A 16589-nucleotide genomic window follows, 5' to 3' on the forward strand; every position below is an offset into this window, starting at 1 on the left:
TCCCATCCCAACACTCACACACACACACACACACACACACACACACTCTAAAGACACTCAGTAGATGCCACATCTGTTTACATGAAGCAAATCAACATGTCATGTAGTAGAATGACAGAGCTATTAGACTCACTCTGACTAGTTCACTCTGTTCACTATGACTAGACTCTTGACTTGAAGCAGCCACTCAGAACAGCAGCAACACCCTATCATCCATCCAAAGCATCTTAGAACCGCATTACAGCATTCTAAACTCTCACAACACCCTGACATCGGCATAGCAACATCCTACACTCTAAAATGCTTAGAACATGCATTGCACGCCCTGGCAACCTATCAGAACACCTTATAAGCCGCATAACTATACTCTTAAATGTTTAGAATGCCTTAGCATTGGCATAGCAATGTCCTGGCACCCACCCAGGTCACCTTGAAAAAACATAGCAGAACTCTAAAATTTTTAAAACATCTTAGCAACTGGATTGCAACACCCTGGCAACCACCAAGAACATCTTGAAAACCACACTGCAACACTCTAAAATACTTAGAACGCCCTGGCAACCACCCAGAACACCTTAAAAACCACACTGCAACACTCTAAAATACTTAGAACGCCCTGGCAACCACCCAGAACACCTTAAAAACCACACTGCAACATTCTTAAATGCTTAAAACGCCTTAGCAACTGTATAGCAATGCCTTGGCAACCACCCACTGCACCTTAAAAACCACACAGCAACACTCTAAAATGCTTAAGTGCCTTAGCAACTGTATAGCAGCGCCCTGGCAACACCCAGGACACCTTGAAAATACATAGCAGCACTCTTAAATGTTTAAAACACCTTAACAACTGCATAGCAACGCCCTCAGGTATGGTGTGTTCCCAGCTGTATTCATAAATGATTTCGGCCTTTTTGATGCTGTTTTTGCTGCTGTGTCTGCTAATGTTGAAGTCAACAGTGCCAGACGTGGGTCGATGGCAATGACAGCATTCGATTTTCCTTGTATTCAGTAGTATAATTGTTTTTGCATTGGTTCCTTTCAGCGATCTGACGACTCCTGCTCTCTCTGGCGCAGGTTGTCCGCAGTGAAGCTTTTCTAAAGCCCAGAGAGACGTTAGCATGAAAAAGAGCCTGTTCTGACATGGACTTCAGCCTCATTCTGGCCTCTCTCTTTTCTTCAGAGCTACTGTTCTTTCATATTCTTCTTTTTCTGTGTTTTTAGCCAGTCTCTGTCTCTGAAAGGGTTTAATTCAGAGCTGCTGGGCTGCTTGGCAGTGAAATATTCCACCGTATTCATCTCGCCTTTTTTCAGACATTATGTTTTGTTTCCCTGGTGCTCTTGGACTCATGACAGCTTTCAGAGGATGCAGCACATTATAAAACTAGGAAACTAGCTGCAGCTCACAGACCTGATGTTTCTCATTTTAAAAATTGCATGTTTTTATTTGCACTGACTGTTTGATTCTTTCATAGTGGTTTTATGCATCTTCAGATGGTGTAAATGGTTCGTATCGTTTATTCACATGACTGACGTCCTGCAGCATTTGTGCTCCTCAAATCATGTGTTTTGCTGAGAAAGTTCTGTATTATTATTATTATTATTAACTTTTATAATTTGTGTATTTAAAAAAAATTTAATTTTAATTTAATTAAATTTTTTTGATTTGATTTCTTAGGTATTTAAATGGTTGGTTCATTTACTCACAATCATTCTGCAGTGTTTGTGCTCCAGACATGAATAATTAATCAAATCATGTGTCTTTTTGAGGATACGTTTGTTGGTTATTTTATTTGATTTACCTTTAAATTTACGTAAATTTAATTTTAAAATAAAATAAATATTTTGTTTTATTTATTTATTTATTATTATTATTTTGTATTCCAGACCCAAATGATTCCTCAAATCATGTGTCTTGAGGAGAAGTGTGCTGGTTATTTTATTTGATTAAATATTTTATTTTATTTTATTTTATTTTAATATTATATTTATTTTTATTTTTATTTTATTTCTTCACATTGGTTTTATGCATCCTTTATGCATTTCAATGGTTAGTTAATTTACTCACAATCATGTTGTTCCAAACCTGTATATAACTTGCTTTATTTAATGGAAATATAACCTGTATATAACTTGCTTTATTTAATGAAAAAGGAGCATGTCATTCTTGCTGATGCCAATTTGCATGGAAGACTGAAAGTTGCATTATTTGGAATGACGTCAGAGTGAGTATATGAAACAGTACTAAAACAGTAAATGTTTGAATGAGTGTACTGAAGTGTGGCTTTACACTGTAAGAAAAAAAATGGTGGAAAAACACAAAAGGTAATGGTAATTTTCTGCCAGAATATTTCACTCAACAAAATGCTACGCATAACTCAAAATACAGATACAACACCTGTGAAAAATCAATACAGGAAATTATCATAATAACACAGTACATTGTGGCCTATTTTTACAGTGTTTTCTTATATGTATAAACATGGGGTCTCTGAGCGCGTCCCCTGTGTATTGGAAATCATGAGAAAGTTTCCAAGTCTTTTCTGGGAATATACACTGGACAAACTCCTCCTAAAGCAACTATAACGGCACTCGAGGCTCCTTGTTCTCTTCTATACGTCGCTCCTGAGGGACCGGCAGCACTTTATGAAGTACACTTTTCCTCTGGCAGTATATTAGGCACGAGAGAGATGCAGGATTTGTGTGAGATGCTTGATTTTGATTGCTTCTGTGAGATAGTGATGACATTTTTAAAACACACAACAGCACATTATCGCTTCCTTTTTATTGCCTTGTTGGAAAATGTTTTCGGTATGATGCATCTGCATTAAAGTGCATCAGATCTAACAGTTAACCAGTGGAGTACATACACTGTAAAAAAACAATGGGTTAAAAACAACCCAATTTGGGTTGTTTTTAACCCAAGGGCTGGGTAAATATACAGTAGGACAGAACCTGTATTTTACTGAAGAAATGCATCAATTCGATGGCGTTTAGAACTGCTCTCTCCTGAAGAGGACGCAAAATCCCCACGATAAATAACTCAACCGCTGGGTTATGTCTGAACCAGGAGCTGAATAACACAAAAACTACCCAAACATTGGGTTGTTATATTTAACCCAGGAGCTGGGTAACACAAAAACTACCCAACCACTGCAAAAAAAAAATTTGGATGTTGTTTTTTCAACAGGTCTGAAAGAAGACAGGCTGTGGAAGCAAAATAGACCAAAATCTCAAAACTGTGGTGTTGTGTCAGGAGGATGATTTCCTATTGAAAGTTATCTGCTTTATTTCATTGGGCTGAAAATACCCATGATTAGATCACCCTAACAAACATCTTTTACGAATTAAGAACATTTCTCCAGAGTTACACATTTCACACTTTTCCCAAAGACTCCCTTGAAGGATTTCTCCTCTGTTTTTTTTGCCCTCTGCCTCTTCTCTGCGATATGTTCTTCTGCCCTCTCTGGCTTTCCCACCCTGGTTTTGCAACCGGTTATCCAGCTTTAACTGTTTCCAGACCTCTAAAACCCCCACCCCCACTCCATCCATCCCTCCGTCCATTTCCACCCACAACAACCCTGTCTGATTAACCCTAGTGTTTCCTTACTCACACACACACACACACACACACACACACAGACAGGTTTGTTTTTGTGAATTGTGGGGACATTCCATAGGTGTAATGGTTTTTATACTGTACTGTATACAAACCGTATTTTCTATTGCCCTACACCAACCCTACACCTAACCCTACCCCTTACAGGAAACTTTCTGCATTTTTAGATTAAAGCAACAATAACAGCGTTTGTGAAACATGCTACTGTTTGTGTGCAGTCAGGCATGTATGTCCCTCTCTGAAGCCTGTGTGAGAAACAACCCGTGTGTTATTCCACAGCGCTGGACACACGGGAGGCACATCCAGTCATCTGAATGCAGAAGAAAGTTAAAGATCCTTTCATGGAAATACAGTCATGAACTCTTTGTATATTCTTTTGTGTGCATGAGCTTTTAAAAGGTCTTCACTAGAAGTCACACTGAGTGAATTTTCTCTTTTGTAAAAATAAATGTTGAGGTAAATTTGGTAAGATTGCTGTTTCTTTTGGCTTTGAGGTGAATCAATCCTGAGTTGTTTTCCCTCCGTCTGTAGAGTCTAAACGTGTCCTGCTCTGGAAGGCAGCATGAAGAGTTTCAGCCTGTCCCAACTGACTGCCATGACAACAGGTAACAGACTAAACAAACCTCTAAATAATGTTACAATCAAAAACTAACCAAATAAACTCAAACCTAAAGCTCAGTATATTCTGCACTTGACTTGTTTAATGTAACTCAAAAGACTTTCTTTTATTACTTATTTCACACATTCGGTTATTAAAAACAAACTGAGCCAGATGCAATAAAGTGAAATAAAACAAAAACTTACATGTGTATTTTGGATGTTCCTTTCCACTATATTAAAACAAGATGTTATAGAAGCAAAATAGTTAAAAATTAACCAGTGCCAGTTTTGCCTGTAGTGTCTTGCCTTAAAACTTACCTTAAAATTTTTAAGGTAAGTTTCTGGCATGAAACTCTTGACGGCGCAGTCCGCCTGGAGGATTTGGTCTTTTGTGACCTCTGTCCTCTGTAAATGATCTCTAGAACACCTTGAAAGGGATCAGATATCTCATAATTAGACAGATCCTGTAAACTTTAATGTTTATATGCAGATTTAGAAGCAAACTTTATCTAGTTTTTCAGACATCTTTATTAGTTGTGTAAGTCAATCCTTACTAGTACTAGTGCAGATAATAATGTGATCAAACCTCTAAGTATTAACACTAACCAGCGTTGTTTTAGTGTCATTGATATACTATTTTATATATTATTATTATTGATATATTTTGAATTGGATATTATTTTTAGTTTTCACTTTAATTTTAGTTAAAGTTTTAGTAATTTTGTTCAGTTTTTGTTATTTTTAAATGTCCATATAGTTTTTATTATTTTGTATTTATTAGTTTATTTAATTTTAGTTATTTTATTACTTAAAAGTTACTTACTTTAGTACTTACAAATTAAACCAATCAAAGATGAGAAATATTTCCTTGACAAATAGCTACAATAAAAGTTGTAGTTTTTTATGTTATTTCAGTTAATGTTTATTTAATTGAAGTAACGAAAAAGCTTTTTTTTTTAGTTTTGTTCCTCTAACACTATTAATGTTGAGTTTGTGCATTGTCCCGCAACACTGATTCCTCAAATCACGTATCTTGTGGAGGAGAAGTGTGCTGTTTTTAAAATTTTATTATTATTTTTTTTTGTATTTATGTTTTTTTATGCTGTTGTTTTGTTGGGATGCTCACCGTGACCGTGAGTAGATGCCAGTGAATGTGCTGCAGTGAAAAATGCAACAATCACAGCGTTTGTGAAACATGCTACTGTTTGTGTGCAGTCAGGCATGTATGTCCCTCTCTGAAGCCTGTGTGAGAAACAACCCGTGTGTTATTCCACAGCGCTGGACACACAGGAGGCACATCCAGTCATCTGAATGCAGAAGAAAGTTAAAGATCCTTTCATGGAAATACAGTCATGAACTCTTTGTATATTCTTTTGTGTGCATGAGCTTTTAAAAGGTCTTCACTAGAAGTCACACTGAGTGAATTTTCTCTTTTGTAAAAATAAATGTTGAGGTAAATTTGGTAAGATTGCTGTTTCTTTTGGCTTTGAGGTGAATCAATCCTGAGTTGTTTTCCCTCCGTCTGTAGAGTCTAAACGTGTCCTGCTCTGGAAGGCAGCATGAAGAGTTTTAGCCTGTCCCAACTGACTGCCATGACAACAGGTAACAGACTAAACAAACCTCTAAATAATGTTACAATCAAAAACTAACCAAATAAACTCAAACCTAAAGCTCAGTATATTCTGCACTTGACTTGTTTAATGTAACTCAAAAGACTTTCTTTTATTACTTATTTCACACATTCGGTTATTAAAAACAAACTGAGCCAGATGCAATAAAGTGAAATAAAACAAAAACTTACATGTGTATTTTGGATGTTCCTTTCCACTATATTAAAACAAGATGTTATAGAAGCAAAATAGTTAAAAATTAACCAGTGCCAGTTTTGCCTGTAGTGTCTTGCCTTAAAACTTACCTTAAAATTTTTAAGGTAAGTTTCTGGCATGAAACTCTTGACGGCGCAGTCCGATAGGTCTAACTCAATCTGACCTAATGACATCATTATCACATGGCACAGCTGATTGGTTCTCTCCTGTATCGGCAGCCAATGAGCTTGCTGCTCAACATTCAAATATATGACTAGTGCGTGCCGTAGCAGTTGCAGCTTACTTTAGAAACCCTCCACCTTCCCCAGCTCCACCTGTATAGATCTGCTACGAGATGATTCATGTATGCTATATGGGGGTTATTTCATGTATGTTATATTTGCAGCAGCAATATTTCTTACATGCTCACAGCAGCATGTTGTGAATATATTGGCAGTAGCAAGTCTCGGTACTTGCTCTGCCGCAGCAGCAGCAGCAGCAGCGTAGCAGATCTATTCTGCCAAGACCAAATACATTAACATTGTCATGTACATTACCATGACAGAAATTAGATTATTGTAATTGAAATCTACAGATGCATATAGATAAAATGTAGTAAAATAAACACTTAAATGTGTATTTTGAATGTTTTCTTTCCACTATTTTGAATGAAGACATGTTATAGAAGCAAAATAGCCCAAAATCGTGAAATTGAACAATGCATGCAAAAAACTAGTGTCTCATCTTAAATAACTTAAAAATATACGAGAATGCGATTTTAAAAGCTCTAAAACTTACAGTAAAATGTTCTTCCCAAAATTCTCAGGGAGGAACCCTGAAATTTGTTTTCCCCAAATTATTTTTGCACGTCTTGAGTTATTGTAGAGCAGTATTGATTGAGTGAAGTGGTATTAATCTCAGTGCTGGTTTTTGGGCAGGTTTGCTCCTGCTCTGTCTGGGTAGTTCAGGTCTGGAGCTCAATCCCAGCGTCACTCAGGTCGTCCTCTCCATCAACTCCTCCTTCAGCATCACCTGCTCTGGCTGGAGTAATGTCACCTGGCGCTTCAAGCGGGAGGAGAAAGTTCCGGAGTTCCACACCGAGAAGCGAAGTCCCTCCTCCAGCGTTCTCAGTCTGGAGCAGGTGACTTGGAGACACACGGGCGTCTATGTGTGTTTAGAGAACCAGACAAACGAGACCAGAGAGGTGGCTGTGTTTGTGCCTGGTAAGAATTCATGAAAATATTCAAAACTATTACATTTATAAATTGCTTAATTAAGTGACTACTAGTAGGTAGAGTTTTCAAAAGTGCATGTAAATCAACAGATATTGTATATTTGAACATTTTATGTATTTTATGATTTTTCCATTGATCCATTGATTGATTTAATTTAATTTGATCCATTTTCTCACTTCCATAATCATTCATTTGTTCTTTCATTCACTTGTGCATTCAATTATTGGTCTTCGCATTGATTATTTTGTTCATTCACTCATACATTCATTCCTTTATTGATTCTAACATTATTTGTGCATTCATTCATTTGGCAATTCTCACACTGATTTAATTAATTTATGCATTCATTCATTTATTATTTCTCATATAGATTTTTTTTGTTCATGCATTTATGCATTTATTTATTTAATTCTCACAGTGATTTATCTGTTCATTCACTAATGCATTAATTAATTTGTTGATTCTCACATTGATTTGTTCGTTTATTCCCTCATGCATTCATTCATTTGAATATTCTCACACTGGGTTTTGTTCATTTATTCACTGACACATTCATTCATTTATTGATTCTCACATTGAAACATTTATTTATACATTTTCTCACACATTAATTCATTAATTCTCACATTACTTTCTTGTTTATTTCTTGATTCCTACATTAATTGATTCATTCACATATGCAGTCATTTATTTACTCACACATTCATTAATTTATTGATTCTCACATTATTTCGTTCATCCACTCATGCATTTATTCTTTCAGTATTGTCAAACATTTATTCATTTATTGATTTTTCATTCATTCATTCACTCTCTCATGCATTCATTCATGTATTAACACCTTGAATTATTTGTTCAGTCATTGAATTATTTGCATCCATTCATTTGATTCCTACATTGATTCAGTTGTTCATTTGCTCATGTAATCATTCACTTATTGATTAATTCACACACACACTTATTCACTGATTCTGTTCTCCTCAGATCCTGAGGTGTGGTTCCTCGAGAACGATCATGTCATGGTGACTAAGACGCGAGAGGAAGGCACGATCCCATGTCTGGTAACGGATCCCTCAATAAACGTCACGCTGTACGAGAAAGACTCAGAGATAATGGTGGAGGGTTCGTACAACCCCAGCATGGGCTACACCGCCACCCTGGAGGACAGAACCTACAAATGCAAAGGAGAGCTGAACGGAGAGGAGAAAGAGTCCATCCCCTTCTACGTCTTCAGTATATTTGGTACCTTTGCATTTTGATCCTTTTATTTATATTTGCTCTTTTTATAAGATTAGAAGGGTCTTTTTTGCTCAAATGTTGCTCTTTTATTGCTCAGTAGACTTACTGGAATTTCCAATCGTGCTTTATTTAAATGTTTTTTTTTCAATTGCTAACAAGTGTTTACCAATACTTAAAGTACTTTTTCTAAACTCTAAACTCTTAACACAGCAACACACCTACATCTCACAATTAGCCAAATAGTTAATTTACTGGCCAAAACCACATTTTGTTAAATAAATACAAACTCTTCATTTCAAAATGCTGAATACCTTTTCCAACATATACTAACTCAATCAAAACACATCAAACCCGATTTGTCATTTGGTCAAAACGTTAGCACTACTTTTCTATCCATCAGGGACATAGTCAATCATAGCACAGTGACTGTCAAAATACTAACAGTTGATGGCTTTACAAAAACTGCATTTCTTGTCATGTTTCAATTCTATCTGCATATAGACAATATAAAAATCCATTGTTTTTTGTAATTTAGTTACCTTCATCTGAAACCCATTTTACATTTTTAAGTGCTGAATGTATTCATTCTTGGCAACATACTGTCTAAAATTTTATGTCATTATTTTATATAATGTACAATAGAAATAAATAGGGTCCCCTATGCAGAAATTCAATTGGATTAAAATTGTTCTCCAGTGGGTGGGGGTTGGATGATGGTGCCCCCATGGTAGCTGATGCGATCAACAAAAATTCCGGCATGCATGGCCTTTGGTTACTATGCAAGCTTGTTTCCTTCACAGAATAAAAAAGTAAAAACGGTAATTGTGACCTTTTTATCTCACAATTTGGACTTTTGCATTTGGAGCATTTCAGTCCTCAGTAGTTGTGGACAGGCACAAGTCAGGAGATGGATACAAGAAAAATGTCAAAGGCTTTATCAATGCCTAGACGCACAGTGAAGTCTATTATTAAGAAGTGGAAGGTATTTTGTACAACACAGACCCTCCCTGGATCAGGACGTCACTCCAAACTGGATGAAAGAGCCAGGAGGAAACTGGTCAGAGAGGTGACCAAGAGGCCTACAGCAACTCTGAAGCAGCTGCAGGAATTTATGACAAAGAGTGGTCCTTGTGTGCATGTGATAACAATATCACAAATTCTCCATTAATGTGGCTTGTATGGGAGGGTTGCAAGAAAAAAGCCACTCCTCAAGAAAGGCCACATGCAGTAACAACTGAGCTTTGCCAAAACACACCTTGAAGATTCTGAGTCTAAAATGTAATTATTTGGCCTCAACACCAAACGATTTGTCTGGCGGAAATCCAATACAGTTCAGCATCCAAATAACAGCATTCCTACAGTAAAGCATGTAGGTGGTAATATCCTGTTATGGGGGAGTTTCTCTGCAGCAGGGACTGGAGCGCTTGTCAGGATAGAAGGAAAAATGGATGGCGCAAAATACCGTCAAATTCTTGAGGAAAATCTGCTGCACGCTGCCAGAAAGTTGTCAGTGGGAAGAAGGTTTACCTTCCGACATGACAATGACCCAAAGCACACAGTGGTTGAAGGCGAAAAAGGTGAATATCCTTGCATGGCCTAGTCAGAGCCCAGACTTAAACCCCACTGAAAATCTGTGGAATGACTTGAAGACTGCAGTCCACAAACAGTCACCATCAAATTGAACTGAACTTGAGCAGTTCTGCAAAGAAGAGTGGGCAAATATTGCAAAGTCTAGATGTGCAAAGTTAGTAGAGACAAATCCCAACAGACTAAAGGCTGTAATTAAAGCAAAATGTGCTTCAACTAAATACTGACACAAGGGGCTGATCCTTTTTCCAACTCAGTGATTCTGTTTGTTTGGTTTTTAAAAAAAACTTTTTTCTGACATGTTGGTGTTATATCTTTCATGGTATTTTTATATCATAACATGGTATTTTGTAGTAAACAAAACTTGGTTCTCGCGAGACTAGCATATTCTCTCCAGAGCTTACACTACACCTACGTCCAATGTCATAAGCTGGAATGCCACTCTGTTGTGAACGTGAACGTTTTAAATATGGATATTTTTCTTACACAAACGCATCGCTTCGCTTCAGAAGGCCTTTATTAACCCCCCCGGAGCCATGTGGAGCACTTTATATGATGAATGGATGCACTTTTTTGGGCTTCAAAATCAAAATCATTATAAAACTTGGAATAGCCAGGACATTTTTTCTATTACTCAGATTGTATAAGAAAGTCATATACACCTAGGATGGCTTGAGGGTGAGCAAATCATGGGGTAATATTAATTTTGGGGTAAACTATCCCTTTAAGTGATTTATTTATTTATTTTGCTTAAAACAAGAAAAATAAACAAATTTCAAGGGGAAACAATGCATTTTTTTCTGAACCCACTGACAGATTAAGATACTAATTCCTGTTTTCTAAAAAAAAATGTTTTTTAAATAATATAATTTTTTAGCTTAAAACAAGACAATTATCTGTCAATAGGGTAAGAAAAATAATTTTGTTTTTTCATGAAGTTAATTTTTTTCTGACCCCATTGGCAGATATTTGTTCTTGTCTTAAGTACGGAGTACGAAGTACACAAATGAAGTACTTGAGTAAAAGTACAGATCCGTATAATAAAATATTACTCCAGTAAAAGTACTCAGTTTTCAATTTTACTCGAGTGAAAGTACAAAAGTACTTGATTTTTTATGTACTTAAATAAAAAGTACCGATTGATGAATGTTTATTTTGCAGTTTTATATAGGCTACTTTTATCATTTAATTTTATATTAGCATATATTTTTTTATAATCCTACTGCTCAAAATCCCTGGGATTTTCCCCAAATAACCAATAAGGAAATAATGAATATAATAAGGAACATAAATCCGTGTATCAGTCGATCATTCGTTTTTTTTTATTTAATATTGAAAGTAGAAAAATGAGAAAACGGCTCCTTTTTCGTTTTTTTGTTTTTTTTCCAAAAAACGAAAAACGAGAATTCAGCTTAAATTTTTGTTTTTCGTTCATGGGTGGAAAAATTAATAAACAGCTTGAATATTCGATTTCTACACGTGGGCGGGAATTAAACACCCCTTTCTGCTGATTGGTCAGCCGAAGATCAAACCGTGCCTTCATCAGTTCTTCTGCAGTATCACGCAGCAGAATAATAGTCCTCAGCTGCTGCAGTTGTATGGATTAATAACCCATTTTATCAATTTCATATTTTTCTCATTAAACAGACTAATGAATAGCTCGACACAACTCATTGCGGGGCAGAGTCTAGACAGGACTTTCTTCTGTGTAGACCAGCGGTTCTTAAAGTGATAGGGGTTCCGCAAAATAATCTGCTAGCCTAAAGTATTTCCAGACTGTAAAGTCGCTTTTTTTATCATGATACATAGGCCTACTGTGATTTATTCCAAAGTGACTTATATGATGCATTTAACGTCAAATCATCTAAATGAAGCCTTTTAAAAGACAAGTATTTGCTGTGATTCATGTTTGTGGCATGCGCCAGAAAGATGCTCAAGGAGACCGAGAAGCTCTAAAGCAGCGCATTCTGTTGTTCTCTTTATTTTTCAAAGGCATGACATTTTGTAGTTATTTTGAACGTAACGTTACACAATTAAAAATATTAATTTTACCATACGACTATAAATGACAGGGTATTAAGTTATTTCCCCTCGATGGGGAAAAAATCCAAGTGAACATCAATCAGTACTCAATATTAATTTAAACTGCTTTAAATATGACTGCTGCTTATTTCCTGTGCATTCTGAATGTATTCTGAGGGTTTGGTGAGAAACAAACTGAAATGGCAAGTTATTATATTTTATGAAAATCTTGCGTTGCAGTGCGAGTGCGCAGTAGCTCACGCCGCGCACAAGTGCATATCCTTTTGAGATATCAATTATAATAAATTTTAATAAAACACAAGACTACATTATATAACTCTAACAGTAGGCTATTTAATATCTGTTGTTCTCCGGTTGTCAGTCAGAATGACAGTTCTTGCGTGAACATAGGCCTATATACCCAAGCCAATTTATTATTCTTTCCTTTTTGTCTTAGTGTTTAAAATATTTATTTTGAAACGAATCAATTAATTAATTAATTAAACAAACAAACAGACTTACTGGGTGTACAGGGTAGGTCATATCATACCCTGCCATGCCCAGCTGATGCAAAGAATATAATTTATATCTACACAGAAGTAAGCCCTGTCTAGACTCTGCCCCGGTACGAGTTGTGTCGAGCTATTCATTTGACTGTTTGTTTGATGAAAAAAGACTAAATTTAGTTGCAATGAATGCGTTAAGAATCCATACAACTGCAGCAGCTGAGGACTATTATTCTGCTGCGTGATACTGCAGAAGAACTGATGATGGCACAATTTGATCTTCAGCTGACCAATCAGCAGAAAGGTGCGTTTAATTACCGCCCACGTGTAGAAATCAAATATTCAAGCTGTTTATTCATTTTTCCACCCAAGAACGAAAAACGAAAATGTAAGATGAATTCTCGGTTTTCATGTTTTGGAAAAAAAACGAAAATACTAAAAAGGAGCCGTTTTCTAATTTTTCTACTTTCAAAATTAAATAAAAAAACGAATGATCGAATGATACACGGATTAAAATATAATTAGATTTTCATAATGATTTTTTTCTTCTCAAACCTTGTCTGTGGTGTAAAAACACCCCTGGCCAAATGCTCCCAGAGGGCATCACTCCCCACTTTGAAAATTACTGTAGTTACCATGTTCTGAACATCACATCCTTTATTTTTCCCTTAAATGTAATCTATCTAGGTGGTTGAATAAAAATATTTGGACTTTATTTAAAAAAAAAATACCTCAATTTAGCACCAGCAAGCTCGTTAGCTAGACAGTTAGCATCAGCTAACATTGACTTATTTTCAGCATGGTTATGAATAAACATTTGTCTACTCGGCTAGTTGATCCAGATACATAGTAACTTAGGCTATGTGTGCTGACAAACAATATAAAAACAGACGTCACATAGGGCTAAATGCATGGCATTTTAATAAAACTGCTAATGTTACAGCAGCGGGGAAGATGAAAGTGCATGAGTTCTTTTATTTAATCTGTGTTATTTTAATGTTTTTTGACCTAAAACATAGAGACTCTGATGTTAATATGTCTGCATTCAAGCATTTCAGTGGGCTTAAACAGATCACCCTTTACAGCAGATTTAGTTCACAAACAACTGACAGCTTTGACCTAAATGTGATTTTCAGTTACAACAATTAATTCTAAAATTCGACATTAGTAGTAACTTACTTTTAACAGCATCAGACGCGCGCGCGCTCACAAGATCTCTACTCGCACTAAACGGTTCATTTGAATCAGTGAGATGTCGACTCGAGAACAGCTGCAATCGGATCATTCCAATCCGTCAATGAATCGTTTGGTGCGATTTGCGAACCGATTTAATGGGTCAATTAATTCTAAAATTCGACATTAGTAGTAACTTACTTTTAACAGCATCAGACGCGCGCGCGCTCACAAGATCTCTACTCGCACTAAACGGTTCATTTGAATCAGTGAGATGTCGACTCGAGAACAGCTGCAATCGGATCATTCCAATCCGTCAATGAATCGTTTGGTGCGATTTGCGAACCGATTTAATGGGTTCATTTAAAATAATCAGTTCGTTCATGAATCAGACATGCTTCTGCGTCTCGGAGCACGTGATATATTATAAGGAGTAACGATAAGTTTTATGAAATGTAGTGAAGTAAAAAGTACGATCTTATGCTTTGGAATCTAGTGAAGTAAAAGTAAAAGTTGCTCAAAATAAAACTACTCCAGTAAAGTACAGATACTTGAAAAATGTACTTAAGTACAGTAACAAAGTAAAACTACTTTGTTACTGTCCACCACTGATATTTTTGCAGTGTAGGAGAAATGATTTTCATATTTGTCCTATATATCTGCTAATGCTTTAATATTACAGATATTTATGACTGTATTTACCATTCATGTATCAACATTACAGGCAATTATTTGATGTTTTGTGTTAAAACCATTTTCTTTTCATTTGTGTTTGTAAGATGGTTAAATCATAGAGAGAGTCCATGTGTTGCAATATGTCATCATTAACCGGACCGAGTCTCTCATAAACACATCAGATGATTTGTTTTATATCAACCAATAGCTGTTTTTGTTCTTTCTTTCACACACATGGCTTCAGCTCCCGAGGCTCTGAATCCCTACATCAACGCCTCCAAAACGGTCCTGAAACAGGGCGAGACGCTGAACGTCAACTGCACCGTTCATGGCGCGGAGCTCGTCTTCTTCATTTGGGACATTCCCGACGTGAGTGGACTGAAAATAAAACTCTTTGTTTTCATGATTTTTTCGATCGAGCACTGAGAGCTCCCGTGAGAAGCTATGCATGTTGAAATGAGCTGAAGTTGTGTGGCCACACCTTCATGAGGAGCATGTGTTTTTATTAAGAGATAAATCAAAAAAATTCAAAGTTTAATAAAGACACCAGAGGCAAGATTGTAGTTCTAGTTTATGCGCATTAGCATAATGAATATGGCCTCATTTTTGTTGTTAATTTCTGAAAAACAGATTAAATCAGCCTGAGGTGGTTTGCTGGTTTTGACTCTCCATGGAACTGGTCTCCACTAGTCAGATTTGCTAGTTTTAGAGGGGTCAGTTAAATTGTTTACACAATCATGGTGCTAGCAACGACAAAATCATGGGCTTGAATTCCCAGGAAATATGGGTTTGATTCCCTTGAACATTTTCCTCCTCAGTATTTGTGTCTTGTTTTCCAGTACAAATATCTAAACGTTCCTAAATCAAGATACATTTACTTGAGAAGCAAAATTACGGTGGAAGAGAAGTGCAAAACAAATCACAATTCTGAAAACAAAATAACAAATTACAAACGCAAATGCAAGTCTAAAAAACAAAATAACAATTCAGAAAGCACAACAACAATTCAGAAAACATTATAACAAGTCAGAAAACACAACGACAAATCAGACAAACCGGAAGAGGTAGGTAGAAAAGTTTGGCAAAAGGCGGGATCGAACCCTGGTCGATCGTGTCAAAAAGCCAACGACACGCGCTTATCCATCTGCTCCACTGGAGCTGATGATTTACAGCCACTTTTAAGTAAATGTAAATATACACTCTGTATTTTTTATTCCATAGTAAGGGCAATTCATACAATACATTTAAACTGAGCTACTTTAATACCATCTCCGAACTTTCTACCACGACTCTGCTGTTCTTCGGCTGGTTCTTCCCTGTATACGTTGATTGACAGATGTCTCGTCCAGTCAGCGGTGAGTAATCCCAAACCAATGGCGCTGTCTCAAACTATACCTACCTCTTCCAGTTTGTCTGATTTGTCGTTGTGTTTTCTGACTTGTTAATTTGTTTTCGAATTTGTCATTGTGTTTTCTGACATGTTATAATGTTTTCTGAATTGTTGTTGTGCTTTCTGAATTGTTATTTTGTTTTTTAGACTTGCATTTGCGTTTGTAATTTGTTATTTTGTTTTCAGAATTGTGATTTGTTTAGCACTTCTCGGCCACCGTACAAATTGACTTTAGATGTGAAGTCTTGTTCTCTTTTTTTTTTTTTTTTTTTTTGAAAACAAGACTTAATATCTTAAAGGGGTGGTTGATTATGATTTCACTTTTTGAACTTTAGTTAGTGTGTGTTGTTGCTGTTAGAGCGTAAACAACGTCTGCAAAGTTACGATGCTCAGAGTTCAATGCAAAGGTAGATATTTTCTTTTAAAGAAATCGCTGTTTAAAGACTACAAAAAACGTCTGGTAGGGACTACAACGAGCTTCTTCCTGGGTTTGTGACATCACTAACCCTGATGTTTACATAAACCCCACCCCCGGGAACATGCAAATACCCGTAATGGTAAGGGGGCGTGACAATTCTGGACAACGTGCACTCGGCGGTTAGCAAATCACAAACACACTGAGCCCGCTAACCAATCAGAGCACATTGCGTATTTCTGAGGGAGGGGCTTCATAGAACTAGGAACTCAACAGACCGCTTTGACGAGAATGGAAACAGCGGTGTAGAATAAAGGTAAAAT

The 16589-nt window shown here is 36.4% G+C and overlaps 1 protein-coding gene across 1 annotated transcript in view; it reads left to right on the forward strand.

Moving 5' to 3' along the window:
• Window positions 1-5295: 5295 nt before the first annotated feature.
• Window positions 5296-16589, forward strand: part of LOC107568132 (platelet-derived growth factor receptor beta-like) — a 41772-nt gene continuing 30478 nt past the window's right edge. Inside the window, 4 exon segments of the mRNA XM_016253988.1 lie at window positions 5296-5821; window positions 6963-7247; window positions 8244-8501; window positions 14706-14830. Of these exon segments, the coding sequence (XP_016109474.1) occupies window positions 5779-5821; window positions 6963-7247; window positions 8244-8501; window positions 14706-14830 (711 nt within the window). The 5' untranslated portion in view covers window positions 5296-5778.

The sequence above is a fragment of the Sinocyclocheilus grahami genome, unplaced genomic scaffold, assembly GCF_001515645.1.
Source record: "Sinocyclocheilus grahami isolate Dianchi unplaced genomic scaffold, SAMN03320097.WGS_v1.1 scaffold1217.1, whole genome shotgun sequence".
Taxonomy (NCBI): domain Eukaryota; kingdom Metazoa; phylum Chordata; class Actinopteri; order Cypriniformes; family Cyprinidae; genus Sinocyclocheilus; species Sinocyclocheilus grahami.